This window comes from Balaenoptera acutorostrata, chromosome 1 (assembly GCF_949987535.1).
Source record: "Balaenoptera acutorostrata chromosome 1, mBalAcu1.1, whole genome shotgun sequence".
NCBI lineage: Eukaryota > Metazoa > Chordata > Mammalia > Artiodactyla > Balaenopteridae > Balaenoptera > Balaenoptera acutorostrata.
In genome coordinates this window covers 23024083-23040250 of record NC_080064.1, presented here as the reverse complement: position 1 = coordinate 23040250, position 16168 = coordinate 23024083, and the positions used below count along the sequence as shown (strand labels likewise).

General features: G+C 36.8%; 1 protein-coding gene across 19 annotated transcripts in view; it reads right to left on the bottom strand.

The window, feature by feature from the left end:
- EPB41 (erythrocyte membrane protein band 4.1) overlaps positions 1 to 16168 on the bottom strand; it is a 196468-nt gene that overhangs the window by 56696 nt on the left and 123604 nt on the right. For 16 of the 19 annotated variants that reach the window (XM_057540460.1, XM_057540414.1, XM_007170546.3 and 13 more), the window contains exon 12: positions 519 to 727. In XM_057540460.1, coding sequence (XP_057396443.1) covers positions 519 to 727 — 209 coding nt within the window. The remainder of the gene's footprint in view (positions 1 to 518; positions 728 to 16168) is intronic. The other 3 variants (XM_057540466.1, XM_057540478.1, XM_057540448.1) reach the window with 1 other exon arrangement.

Genomic DNA, 16168 nt, shown 5'->3' with positions numbered 1-16168 from the left:
CAGTAGCATAACCTCCTCTACATAATGGATCTTCCTATTTTTGTAAAGTTTCTTAAGATTTGAACAACCATATAGATGTGCTTTATATAATATCTGGATATTCTTTGGGTATGTTACACATATATCCATTTTAGGAAATCAAATTATATTTTACTCATACTAGCAGAGCTTACTCTGAAAAAGGAATGTGGAGATTCCTTCTGGATGAGTAAAAATTATTTTTAAAAACAGATGATCACAGTGCTGGTGTGTTTTACAGACTCATTTTTTAAGATTTAAGTTGGGTAAAGTTATGGGTCACCAGAAAACTGGGATAGCTTACAGTACTTCATGACATAATTCTATGAAAATATTTTACAGGTTAATGGGAGATACCTTCTTTCAGAAAGAGTCAGGAAGAAATAACTTTGTTAGGATTCGACAAAAACCAGTGCTTTGAGAATCTTCCTGGTCAAGGAGTCAACACCTCTGAACCAAAAAGAGCATTAGCTAGACATTTGGGCTTATGACATACATACCTTCCACACTTCTGTGAGCTCTGGCTCAGGCTGCTCAGGTGGCACTTCTTCCTTTTTCACTTCAACCTGCACTGTTTCCTTCGGTGCTTCAGAAACCACTGCTTTTTTAACAGGTGCACCTGGGACGCTGTCTTCTGCGGCCTGACTCTGAGCAATGGCTGGTGCAGAGGTGGGCCGAGGACTTCGGTCTGCTGAATCAACGGCTGCTGCTACGTGAAAAAGGCACAAGTGAAGGATAAGTGAAGGCAAGAGTCACTGTACTACTTCACAGCCACCAGGTGAAATAATTGTGACTCCAGGACACATACGAGTGTTACAGTGTCCAGTGGGCTATCATACAGAAGGTAAAAAATAAATTATTAGTGCTCTGGCAGGTAACTGATGGCAATAATGGCAATAAGAAAGCTAAAAGTACCCTAACAGAAAAGCTAAAATGTCCTAACGATAATGTTCCATAAAGGGTGGGACAGGAGGCGGGAGGGGGCTGGATGTGGACAGTAAAATACGAAAAAAAAAAAAAAAGGAAAACTCATTTTATTAAAAAGTTGGCAAAATTGTTTAACCTTGTAATCTATTAGTTTCAAGAACCTGCAAGGTAGTCTACGAAGGAAAAAATGGGTTAATTAAGTCTGATTTCTTCTATGAAGGCTTTTAGAAATAAAGATCCATTTATTTATAGGTGATTTCAGGAACCTAAAAATATGTTCTAGGAAAAAGGATTCAGTCTGATTTCGTCTGCTAAGCCTCCTCGGAATGATTACAAAATAGCTTGATAAAGGAATCTTCTTATAAGACATGTACACATTTTGATGCTTCTTTAAGCTTGTTGAAAGGCAAATCTTTGAACCAGACACTTTCCTTTTTAATTATTTGATTAAAAAATAAAATTCAATCCATTCAGCCAGTCTATGTCATTTGGTTGGGGCACTTAATCCATTTGCAGAACACTCTCTGCAACAAGATCTTTTTTGATCCACCTCCTAGAGTAATGAAAATAAAAACAAAAATAAACAAATGGGACCTAATTAAACGTAAAAGCTTTTGCACAGGGCTTCCCTAGTGGCGCAGTGGTTGAGAATCTGCCTGCCAATGCAGGAGACACGGGTTCAAAAAAGGAAGAGAGATGGTTGGCAGGAGCCAAACTCAGCCTGATGAACAGTTATCAGCAACCATTTGGGCCATTAGCAGACTCAGAGCTGCTGACAACCTCTGACCAAGATGGAAACAAATGAGATGAGGAGGCTGGAGGCTGCCTACAGCTACATGCTTTTCAGATAAAATACCTGGTACTGGTATTGTACACTGACTCAGAGGGGTATTTAGAGAATTGCGATTATTTTCATAAAGAATTCTGCAGCAGGGCTTCCCTGGTGGCGCAGTGGTTGAGAATCTGCCTGCTGATGCAGGGGACACGGGTTCGAGCCCTGGTCTGGGAAGATCCCACGTGCCGCGGAGCAACTAGGCCCGTGAGCCACAACTACTGAGCTTGCGCGTCTGGAGCCTGGGCCCCGCAACAAGAGAGGCCGCGATAGTGAGAGGCCCACGCACCGCGATGAAGAGTGGCCCCCGCTTGCCGCAACTAGAGAAAGCCCTCGCACAGAAACGAAGACCCAACACAGCCAAAAATTAAATAAATAAATAAATAAATAAATATTTTTTTAAAAAAGCTTTTGCACAGCAAAGGAAACTATAAACAAAATGAAAAGACAACCCAAAGAATGGGAGAAAATATTTGCAAACGAAGTGACGGACAAGGGATTAATCTCCAAAATATATAAACAGTTCATGCAGCTCAATATCAAAAAAACCCAAACAACCCAATCAAAAAATGGGTGGAAGATCTAAATAGGCATGTCTCCAAAGAAGACATGCAGATGTCCAAGAGGCACATGAAAAGATGCTCAACATCACTTATTATTAGAGAAAGGCAAATCAAAACTACAATGAGGTATTACCTCACACTGGTCAGAATGGCCATCATCAAAAAAATCTACAAACAATAAATGCTGGAGAGGATGTAGAGAAAAGGGAACCCTCTTACACTGTTGGTGGCAATGTAAATTGGTCCAGCCACTACCATACAGAACAGTATGGAGATTCCTTTAAAAACTGAAAATAGAGCTACCATATGATCCAACAATCCCACTCTTGGGCATATATCTGGAGAAAACCATAATTTGAAAAGACACATGCACCCCAGTGTTCACTGCAGCACTATTTACAATAGCCAGGACATGGAGGCAACCTAAGTGTCCATTGATGGATGAACAGATAAAGAAGATGTGGTACATATATACAGTGGAATATTACTCAGCCATAAAAAAGAACAAAATAATGCCGTTTGCAGCAACATCGATGGACCTAGAGATTGTTGTACTGATTGAAGTAAGTCAGACAGAGAAGGACAAATATCATAGGATATCACTTCTATGTAGAATCTAAAAAAATGGTACAAATGAACTTATTTACAAAACAGAAATCGAGTCACAGATGTAGAAAACAAATTTATGGTTACCAAGGAGGAAAGGGGCAGGGAGGGATAAATTGGGAGATTGGGATTGGCATATACACACTACTATATATAAAACAGATAACTAATAAGAACCTACTGTATAGCACAGGGAACTCTACTCAATACTCTATAATGACCTATATGGGAAAAGAATCTACAAAAGAGTGGATATATGATTATGTATAATTGATTCACTTTGCTGCACAGAAGAAACTAACACAACATTGTAAATCAACTATACTCCAAAAATATTAATTAAAAAAATGAAATAAAATTCAAAACCTTTGGCCTTTAGTCCTTAAAAAAACCAAAACAACACTTTGAGTTCTACCCTATCCTCTTCCAGAGTCTTATCAATTTTTATTATTGCTCCTGTTCTCTAATATATTTAGGGCAGCAGTTCTAAACCAGGGGTGATTTTGACACCTCAGAGAACATTTGGCAATGTCTGGAGACATTTTTGTTTGTCACAACTGAGGAGTGAAGTAGAAAGTGGTACTGGCTCTAATGTGTACAGGACAAGGTTGCTAGGTTAAGAAGCCCTGATTTAGGGCAAAGATTGTATATAGACTATACAGACTGTTTTAGAGGGAATATACAATATAAGCTTATGACAAAAGCTTTATCTTTTCACAGAGTTAAGAGTTGTTTTGGTTTGGATTACTGGGCATCTAAGTTTCAGATTACTCACTTAAAAACAATCACTCATACCCTTTTTATGATTTTTATCTTCATTCTTTCAGGAACTAAAAGAAAACATCCATATACTTCGTAGTAAGACCTCACTTACCTGGCAATGTCTAGGAATGCAGTCTGTTTCCACATGATTTAATATTTCTGATAACAGATCATTATCCTTCATGTGCTGAGACTTTTAAATTTTAATTATTTTACATGGAAATCTTTATAATTTTTATTACACACTTTCCTGCCTTTTTTTTTTTAACATCTTTATTGGAGCATAATTGCTTTACAATGGTGTGTTAGTTTCTGCTTGATAACAAAGTGAATCAGTTATACATATACATATATCCCTATATCTCTTCTCTCTTGTGTCTCCCTCCCTCCCACCCTCCCTATCCCACCCCTCTAGGTGGTCACAAAGCACCGAGCTGATCTCCCTGTGCTATGCGGCTGCTTCCCACTAGCTATCTATTTTACATTTGGTAGTGTATATATGTCCATGCCACTCTCTCACTTTGTCCCAGCTTACCCTTCCCCCTCCCTCCCCGTATCCTCAAGTCCATTCTCTAGTAGGTCTGTGTCTTTAATCCCACCTTGCCCCTAGGTTCTTCACGACCTTTTTTTTTTTTTTTTAGATTCCATATATATGTGTTAGCATACGGTATTTGTTTTTCTCTTTCTGACTTACTTCACTCTGTATGACAGACTCTAGGTCCATCCACCTCACTACAAATAACTCAATTTCGTTTCTTTTTATGGCTGAATAATATTCCATTGTATATATGTGCCACATCTTCTTTATCCATTCATCTGTCGATGGACACTTAGGTTGCTTCCATGTCCTGGCTATTGTAAATAGAGCTGCAATGAACATTTTGGTACATGACTCTTTTTGAATTATGGTTTTCTCAGGGTATACGCCCAGTAGTGGGATTGCTGGGTCTTTTGGTAGTTCTATTTTTAGTTTTTTAAGGAACCTCCATACTGTTCTCCATAGTGGCTGTATCAATTTACATTCTCACCAACAGTGCAAGAGGGTTCCCTTTCCTCCACACCCTCTCCAGCATTTATTGTTTCTAGATTTTTTGATGATGGCCATTCTGACTGGTGTGAGATGATATCTCATTGTAGTTTTGATTTGCATTTCTCTAATGATTAATGATGTTGAGCATTCTTTCATGTGTCTGTTGGCAATCTGTATATCTTCTTTGGAGAAATGTCTATTTAGGTCTTCTGCCCATTTTTGGATTGGGTTGTTCGTTTTTTTGTTATTGAGCTGCATGAGCTGCTTGTAAATCTTGGAGATTAATCCTCTGTCACTTGCTTCATTTGCAAATATTTTCTCCCATTCTGAGGGTTGTCTTTTTGTCTTGTTTATGGTTTCCTTTGCTGTGCAAAAGCTTTTTAGTTTCATTACGTCCCATTTTTTTATTTTTGTTTTTATTTCCATTTCTCTAGGAGGTGGGTCAAAAAGGATCTTGCTGTGATTTATGTCATAGAGTGTTCTGCCTATGTTTTCCTCTAAGAGTTTTATAGTGTCTGGCCTTACATTTAGGTCTTTAATCCATTTTGAGTTTATTTTTGTGTATGGTGTTAGGGAGTGTTCTAATTTCATACTTTTACATGTACCTGTCCAGTTTTCCCAGAACCACTTATTGAAGAGGCTGTCTTTTCTCCACTGTATATGCTTGCCTCCTTTATCAAAGATAAGGTGACCATATGTGCGTGGGTTTATCTCTGGGCTTTCTATCCTGTTCCATTGATCTATGTTTCTGTTTTTGTGCCAGTACCAAACTGTCTTGATTACTGTAGCTTTGTAATATAGTCTGAAGTCAGGGCGCCTGATTCCTCCAGCTCCATTTTTCGTTCTCAAGATTGCTTTGGCTATTCAGGGTCTTTTGTGTTTCCATACAAATTGTGAAATTTTTTGTTCTAGTTCTGTGAAAAATGCCAGTGGTAGTTTGATAGGGATTGCATTGAATCTGTAGATTGCTTTGGGTAGTATAGTCATTTTCACAATGTTGATTCTTTTCCTGCCTTCTTAAACTGAGTATTTTGAACTTAACTTTTCCTGATAAATTTAGATGTATAAGCAGTAAAAATTAGGTCATACAAAGGAACTCCATGAATCAGAACAGATTAAAAATTGAAATTCACAACTACTTCATATACACAACACCAAGAAAAAAAATGCTTGATGTTCTGTAATGATGTCCATTGAAAGAAATAACTCCTCAGAGGATACACAGGAAAAGCAACAGAAACACAAGGATCTACTTTATCTTTCCTTTTCTTTCTTTTTTAAAATATTTTATTGAAGTATAGTTGATTTACAATGTTGTGTTAATTTCTGCTGTACAGCAAAGCGAGTCAGCCATATATATATTCTTTTTCATATTCTTTTCCATTATGGTTTATCACAGGATATTGAATATAGTTCCCTGTGCTATACAGTAGGACTTTGTTGTTTATCCATCCTATATATACTAGATTGTATCTGCTAATCCCAAACTCCCAATCCTTCTGTCCCCCATCTCCCTCGAGGATCTACCTTATCTTTCAATGAAAACTCTGTAGCCTCTTGCAAGTCCCTGCTACTCATGAGTGCTCTAAGCCAGTCAATGCAAGAATGGCAGATGGCAGACCAAATCTAACAACACAGGGGAATGTGACAAAATATTTTGCTCACAGTTGTATTAAAGTATCATTATACATGTGTATTCACACCTCTTCTCAAAGAATTAATTCGCATCTGCCTGGCATCAGAGAAACATAGCCCATACTTTCACCATGTGTTATTTTGCCACTTGCATTTGGTTTTAATCCAGTACTAATACTGCAGAGCCAAATAATTTAAGTCTTCAGCATTTCTAGCCCTGGCAATCTGTACTATATGTGGGAAAGTAGGTATAGGTGTAGAAACCGGCAGTTAGAAACAGAGGCAGAAAGTTGCATCATTTGTAAAATGTGAAAGATATGAACTCTACAGGATGGTTGGTATACTCAGTGGATATAAAATTACTTTATAAATCCTACATATAATAACTTTTAATGTCATACTTAAGTCTTTGTATTTTTTTTATGGGTTAATATTATTTCAAGAGTATTTTGGGCAAAAACTAATTATGCACACATTGAAATGCAATTCAAGTGAAACATCACCTAGGAGCTCTGGAGAGAGGCAAATTTCTTTCCTTTTCTCCATAAGAAGGCTATGAAAACTATGGATCACCCCAGAGAATCATGGTAGTTGACTGTGGTTCTTGTCTTTTTAAACAGCTCTATTGAGCCATAAAACTCACCCATTTAGACTGTATAATTCAATGCTTTTTAGTATATTCAGTGTTGGAGGTAATGGTTACTTTTTAAGATGTTTTGGTTTTTCAGTTTTATAAATTCATTTGTTAACTATTAAAAGATTTTGATACATAGAGAACACTTAACTTTAAAAATTCAATTATTTCCCATTATTGAAGGTCTAGGCAAAGAAGAATGCTGGTTGTGATAATCTTGTGGACCCATTAACTCCAGTATTATGTTGCTCTTATCTGACAACAACAGAAACTTAGTTATTTATTAGAGCAGAGAAGCGTAAAACTCAAAACCATCACATTGTGTAAAAGGAGTCTTAAATTCTAGTTCTAGCTCTGTTACTTACTAGCACAATTTCTGCTAGTACGGTATAGGTACAATGGGTATGCAGTGGATCAGTGATCCCATTATCAGAGGGTCCACATGAATCATCTACGGATCTCGAAAAACAAACAAACAAAAAACTTAGCTGATGCTCAGTTCCACAACAGACAGATGTGGTATCTAAAAGTGAGGCCTAGGTATTTGTTTTGTTTTAAAGCTCCAAAGATGATATGGATGTATTCCCCTGGCAAGAATCACTGCAACCACTACTCACTGGACGGATGAACAGCTTGGTTGTGTGATCCTAGGAAGTTATATAACTTTTCCTGTGCCCCGGTTTCCTCATGAGTAAAACAAGAATTCCTAAATGCTTCTTGTCTGCTAGGTTGCTGGTACCAAAGAGGAACATATGGAAATGGTTTGAAAAGCAAAAAGTGCAACAAAAATATAAACTGAAAAATCCTTGTCATCATTATTAGCTTATCCTTGTGACTTCACCCTCTTATCGTATGAACTAGGATCAGAACCAGTTTTACTTCTTCAGCTGGTGAAGCAGATGCTTTGAGCACCAGATATATCAGAAGAGAAAGGGAATGTTCATTAAAATGAGGCCCCTTATAAAGCAATTCTTATTAAAGTTTCCCTAATACACCATCTCTAGCTTAGAGGCTTATATTAATTTAAAAAAAAAAAAAAAAGAGGGAGGCCTAATAGGGGAAAGTCTCTCTATTAAGAGGAATGGAAAAGGATCTAGGAAAAGGAGGGGAAAACAGCTTCCAGAGACATGTTTCCAGTTCTTATACTGAGAAGACAGCACACAGAGGGGGAAAAAAAAAAAGACACTTAAAAACAGAACTACAAAAGATTTGTCCTACTCAGTTTATATGCAATTCAGATGATTAAAAGATAATATATGTAAAATGTTTAGAACAGTGTCTGGAACATACTAAGTGCTCAATGAATACTGACTATTGACATCCTTCATTCTCCTTCTTCTACAAAAAAAGAAGTCATCATGGTGAAGAATAAAAAATGCAGCACTGGGAGAACAGTTCTAGATTCTACTTCTAGCTCTGTCACTAACTATGTGACCTTAGGCAAATCACTTGAATTCTAAGGTTAGGTTGCTAAGGAATAAGAAACATCAATGGGTATCCTTTTAAGAAATTGGAAAAAGAACAGTTCAATAAAAGTAAAAGGAAAATAATAAAGATACTAGCTGGCATAAACTAAATTAAAAATATATCAGAAGAAAACAAAAGTAAAAGTTGGTTCTTTGGAAAGAGTAATAAAATTAATAGATCTGTAGCAAGATTCTTTAAAAAAAAAGGGTGGTGGGTTCACAAATTACCAATATCAGGAACACAAAAGTGCTAGAGACCTTATAGATATTAAAAAGATACACAACTTTATGGCAATAAATTTGAAATTTTAGATGGAATGGACATTTCCTAGAAAAACGCAATTACCAAGAACTAGAACATCTTAATAGTCCTTTCTAATAAAGACGTTGACTCTGTAAGTAAAGAAGCCTCTCACAAAGGGAGCTTTAGAACCAGCTGGCTTTATAGGTGAATTCTTCCAAACATTAAGGAAGAAATAATACCAATCTTACATAAAACTCTTCCAGAGAACAGAAAAAGAGAGAATCCTTCTCAATTTATTTAATGAGGCCAGCATAAACTTGATACTAAAACCTGACAACATTACAAGAAAGGAAAATTACAGGTCTATCTCTCTCATGAAAATCATTGCAAAAAGCCTAAAATGACATAAGAAAAGTATATTATGATCAAACTGAGTCTACTTCATGAATGCCAAGAAGGCTTAACAATGGAACTCAATCAATGTAATCCACCACATAACATAAGAAAGGAGAAAAATAGGACTTCCCTGGTGGCACAGTGGTTGAGAATCCGCCTGCCAATGCAGGGGCCACAGGTTCGAGTCATGGTCCGGGAAGATCCCACATGCTGCGGACCAACTAAGCCCGTGCGCCACAACTACTGAGCCTGCACTCTACAGCCCGCGAGCCACAACTACTGAGCCCATGTGCCACAACTACTGAAGCCCGCGTGCCTAGAGCCCAAGCTCTGCAACAAGAGAAGCAACCACAATGAGAAGCCCACGCACCACAATGAAGAGTAGCTCCCACTTGCGGCAACTAGAGAAAGCCTACGTGAAGCAACAAAGACCCAACACGGCCAAAAATAATAGATAAATTTTTTTAAAAAAGGAGAAAATCATATTATATCAACCAATGAAGCGAAAAGCATTTGATAAAAGTCATCATTCATTCATGATAAAAACTCTTAGATATTTCCTTATCTGATAAGAGGTAGCTACATAAAACCCAGAGCAAACATCACACTTAATGATGAAATACTGATGCTTTCTCCCTAAGACTGGGAGTGAGACAAGAATATATAAAGAACCCCTACAAATTAATAAGACAGACAACTCAATAAAAATATGAGCAAAAGATTTGAACAGGCACTTCAGAAATAATGATATGCAAATAGCCTATAAACTATGGAAAGGTACTCAGCTTCATCAGGATTTGAGTAAAGATTTTTTTTTTTTAAGCACTTTTCTCCCGAGCAGAGAAATTAAACAGAGGGACAAGAGTTGTAACAGGAAATTCTAATGCACTTAAAATATCACACAGAAAGTGTGGAACATAAAAATTGTGCTCACATTCAACTAAATAAGAAAAATAATCATCTTATTTTCAAATTTTATTTGTTAAGCACTTACAATGCAGCAAGTACTGTGGTAATTATCAAGACCAACACCAGTTAAGATCATGTATCTTTAAAAAGTTTTCAAACTGTAAAGATAGGAAGAAGGCATCATGGAATAAACCAAGGAAAAAGGGATTGATCTGGATACCAGAAAATGTGAATTCTGTCTTAAATTTGCAGTACCAAACTAGGTTAACTTTGGACAAATTACTTTTTTAAGCTTCAGACTCTACTTCTACAAAATAAGATGGCTGGAATAAATGATTTCAAAACTCTTTTTCTGAGAGGGCAGACAGCAGAAGCAAGAAGAACTACAATCCTGCAGCCTGTGGAACAAAAACCACATTCACAGAAAGATAGACAAGATCAAAAGGCAGAGGGCTATGTACCACATGAAGGAACAAGATAAAACCCCAGAAAAACAACTAAATGAAGTGGACATAGGCAACCTTCCAGAAAAAGAATTCAGAATAATGATAGTGAAGATGATCCAGGACCTCAGAAAAAGAATGGAGGCAAAGATCGAGAAGATGCAAGAAATGTTTAACAAAGACCTAGAAGAATTAAAGAACAAACAAACAGAGACGAACAATACAATAACTGAAATGAACACTAAACAAGAAGGAATCAATAGCAGAATAACTGAGGCAGAAGAACAGATAAGTGACCTGGAAGACAGAATGGTGGAATTCACTGCTGCAGAACAGACTAAAGAAAAAAGAATGAAAAGGAATGAAGACAGCCTAAGAGACCTCTGGGACAACATTAAACGCAACAACATTCGCATTATAGGGGTCCCAGAAGGAGAACAGAGAGAGAAAGGACCCAAGAAAATATTTGAAGAGATTATAGTTGAAAACTTCCCTAACTTGGGAAAGGAAATAGCCACCCAAGTCCAGGAAGTGCAGAGTCCCATACAGGATAAACCCAAGGAGAAACACACCAAGACACATAGTAATCAAATTCGCAAAAATTAAAGACAAAGAAAAATTATTAAAAGCAGCAAGGGAAAAACAACAAATAACATACAAGGGAACTCCCATAAGGTTAACAGGTGATTTCTCAGCAGAAACTCTACAAGCCAGAAGGGAGTGGCATGATATACTTAAAGTGATGAAAGGGAAGAACCTACAACCAAGATTACTCTACCCGGCAAGGATCTCATTCAGATTCTATGGAGAAATCAAAAGCTTTACACACAAGCAAAAGCTAAGAGAATTCAGCACCACCAAACCAGCTCTACAACAAATGCTAAAGTAACTTCTCTAAGTGGGAAACACAAGAGAAGAAAAGGACCTACAAAAACAAACCCAAAACAATTAAGAAAGTGGTCATAGGAAAATACATATCGATAATTACCTTAAACGTGAATGGATTAAAGGCTCCAACCAAAAGACACAGGCTTGCTGAATGGATATAAAAACAAGACCCGTATATATGCTGTCTACAGGAGACCCACTTCAGACCTAGGGACACATTCAGACTGAAAGTGAGGGGATGGAAAAAGATATTCCATGCAAATGGAAATCAAAAGAAAGCTGGAGTAGCAATACTCATATCAGATAAAAGAGACTTTAAAATAAAGAATGTTACAAGAGACAAGGAAGGACACTACATATTGATCAGGGGATCAATCCAAGAAGAAGATATAACAATTATAAATATATATGCACCAAACATAGGAGCACCTCAATACATAAGGCAACTGCTAACAGCTATAAAAGAGGAAATCGACAGTAACACAATAATAGTGGGGGACTTTAACACCTCACTTACACCAATGGACAGATCATCCAAAATGAAAATAACTAAGGAAACAGAAGCTTTAAATGACACAATAGACCAGATAGATTTAATTGATATTTATAGGACATTCCATCCCAGAACAGCAGATTACACTTTCTTCTCAAGCACGCACGGAACATTCTCCAGGATAGATCATATCTTGGGTCACAAATCAAGCCTCAGTAAATTTAAGAAAATTGAAATCATATCAAGCATCTTTTCTGACCACAACACTATGAGATTAGAAATCAATTACAGGGGAAAAAACATAAAAAACACAAACACATGGAGGCTAAACAATACGTTACTAAATAACCAAGAGATCACTGAAGAAATCAAAGAGGAAATCAAAAAATACCTAGAGACAAATGACAATGAAAACACGATGATCCAAAACCTATGGGATGCAGCAAAAGTAGTTCTAAGAGGGAAGTTTATAGCCATACAAGCCTACCTCAAGAAACAAGAAAAATCTCGAATAAACAATCTAACCTTACACCTGAAGGAACTAGAGAAAGAAGAATAAACAAAACCCAAAGTTAGCAGAAGGAAAGAAATCATAAAGATCAGAGCAGAAGCAAATGAAATAGAAACAAAGAAAACAATAGCAAAGATCAATAAAACTAAAAGCTGGTTCTTGGAGAAGATAAACAAAATTGATAAACCATTAGCCAGACTCATCAAGAAAAAGAGCGACAGGACTCAAATCAGTAAAGTTAGAAATGAAAAAGGAGAAGTTACAACAGACACCGCAGAAATACAAAGCATCCGAAGAGACTACCACAAGCTACTCGATGTCAATAAAATGGACAACCTGGAAGAAATGGACAAATTCTTAGAAAGGTATAACCTTCCAAGACTGAACGGGAAGAAATAGAAAATATGAACAGACCAATCACAAGTAATGAAATTGAAACTGTGATTAAACATCTTCCAACAAACAAAAGTCCAGGACCAGACAGCTTCACAGGTGAATTCTATCAAACATTTAGATAAGAGCTAACACCCATCCTTCTCAAACTCTTCCAAAAAATTGCAGAGGAAGGAACACTCCCAAACTCATTCTATGAGGCCACCATCACCCTGATACCAAAACCAGACAAAGATACTACAAAAAAGAAAATTATAGACCAATATCACTGATGAATATAGATGCAAAAATCCTCAACAAAATACTAGCAAACAGAATCCAACAACACATTAAAAGTATCACACACCTTGATCAAGTGGGATTTACCCCAGGGATGCAAGGATTCTTCAATATACGCAAATCAATCAATGTGATACACCATAGTAACAAACTGAAGAATAAAAACCATATGATCATCTCAATAGATGCAGAAAAAGCTTTTGACAAAATTCAACACCAATTTATGATAAAATCTCTCCAGAAAGTGGGCATAGGGGGAACCTACTTCAACATAATAAAGGCCATATACGACAAACCCACAGCAAATATCATTCTCAATGGTGAAAAACTGAAAGCATTTCCTCTAAGATCAGGAAGAAGACAAGGATGTCCACTCTCACCACTATTATTCAACATAGTTTTGGAAGTCCTAGCCACGGCAGTCAGAGAAGAAAAAGAAATAAAAGGAATACAAATTGGAAAAGAAGAAGTGAAACTGTCACTGTTTGCAGATGACATGATACTATACATAGAGAATCCTAAAGATGCCACCAGAAAACTACTAGAGATAATCAATGAATTTGGTAAAGTTGCAGGTACAAAATTAATGCACAGAAATCTCTTGCATTCCTGTACACTAATGATGAAAAAGCTGAAAGAGAAATTAAGGAAACACTCCCATTTACCATTGCAACAAAAAAAATAAAATACCTAGGAATAAACCTACCTAGGGAGACAAAAGACCTGTATGCAGAAAACTATAAGACACTGATGAAAGAAATTAAACATGATACCAACAGATGGAGAGATATACCATGTTCTTGGATTGGAAGAATCAATATTGTGAAAATGACTATACTACCCAAAGCAATCTACAGATTCAATGCAATCCCTATCAAAGTACCAATGGCATTTTTTACAGAACTAGAACAAAATATCTTAAAATTTGTATGGAGACACAAAAGACCCTGAATACCCCAAGCAGTCTTGAGGGAAAAAAATGGAGCTGGAGGAATCAGACTCCCTGACTTCAGACTATACTATAAAGCTACAGTAATCAAGACAATATGGTACTGGCACAAAAACAGAAACATAGATCAATGGAACAGGATAGAAAGCCCAGAGATAAACCCACGCACCTATGGACAACTAATCTATGACAAAGGAGGCAAGGATATACAATGGAGAAAAGACAGTCTCTTCAATAAGTGGTGCTGGGAAACTGGACAGCTACATGTAAAAGAATGAAATTAGAACACTCTCTAACACCATACACAAAAATAAACTCAAAATGGATTAGAGACCTGAATGTAAGACCAGACACTATAAAACTCTTAGAGGAAAACATAGGAAGAATACTCTTTGACATAAATCACAGCAAGATCTTTTTTGATCCACCACCTAGGGTAATGGAAATAAAAACAAAAATAAAAAAATGGGACCTAATGAAACTTAAAAACTTTTGCACAGCAAAGGAAACCATAAACAAGACGAAAAGACAACCCTCAGAATGGGAGAAAATATTTGCAAACGAATCAATAGACAAAGGATTAATCTCCAAAATATATAAACAGCTCATGCAGCTCAATATCGAAAAAAACCAAACAACCCAATCCAAAACTGGGCAGAAGACCTAAATAGACATTTCTCCAAAGAAGACATACAGATGGCCAAGAAGCACATGAAAAGATGCTCAACATCACTAATTATTAGAGAAATGCAAATCAAAACTACAATGAGGTATCACCTCACACCAGTTAGAATAGGCATCATCAGAAAATCTATAAACAACAAATGCTGGAGAGGGTGTGGAGAAAAGGGAACCCTCTTGCACTGTTCGTGGGAATGTAAATTGATAACAGCCACTATGGAGAACGGTATGGAGGTTCCTTAAAGAACTAAAAATAGAATTACCATATGATCCAGCAATCCCACTACTGGGCATATACCCAGAGAAAACCATAATTCAAAAAGACACATGTACCCCAATGTTCATTGCAGCACTATTTACAATAGGCAGGTCATGGAAGCAACCTAAATGCCCACTGACAGACGAATGGATAAAGAAGATGTGGTACATATATACAATGGAATATTACTCAGCCACAAAAAGGAACGAAATTGGGTCATTTGTAGAGACGTGGATGGATCTAGAGACTGTCATACCGAGTGAAGTAAGTCAGAAGGAGAAAAACAAATATCGTATATTAACGCATATATGTGGAACCTAGAAAAATGGTACAGATGAACCAGTTTGCAGGGCAGAAATAGAGACACAGATGTAGAGAACAAATCTATGGACACCAAGAGGGGAAAGCAACAGGGTGGTGGGGGTGGTGGTGTGCTGAATTGGGCGATTGGGATTGACATGTATACACTGATGTGTATAAAATTGATGACTAATAAGGACCTGCTGTATAAAAAAATAAATTAAATTAAATTAAAAAATTAAAAAAAAAATGTGACACAGACACTAAGTAAGGAAATGCTGTTGGGAAAATGGCGCCAATAGACTAGCTCCATGCAGGGTTGCCATGAACTTTAAAAAAAAAAAAAAAAAAAAACTTTTTCTAAGCTCCCAAAACTCTGTGATACTAATGTTAAAGCCACCAAAGCTCTGACTCTTTTCCTTTAGAATTGTTTTACATGCTTTAGTTTTGGAAACTCAAACATTGCTACAACATTTGAAGACAAATTTGTGGAGATTTCCTCCCAGGAACATAGCGTATAATTTAATAAGAACTGGCCAATATTAATCAATAGACAGAGACATCAAGGTTTTTTAAAATCTTGAATTGAACTGTGAGGTTTCTACAGCTAGAAAAATAGAGACAGTCAACATGTTATTTCTACAAGGAACAGAGGCATCTTTATAAGTAAAGCTTTCCTCAGCCATAAAAATAAACAAAATTGAGTTATTTGTAGTGAGGTGGATGGACCTAGAGTCTGTCATACAGAGTGAAGTAAGTCAGAAAGAGAAAAACAAATACCGTATGCTAACACATATATATGGAATCTAAAAAAAAAAAAAAGGTTCTGAAGAACATAGGGGCAGGACAGGAATAAAGACACAGACGTAAAGAATGGACTTGAGGACACGGGGAGGGGGAAGGGTAAGCTGGGAGGAAGTGAGAGAGAGGCATGGACATATATACACTAC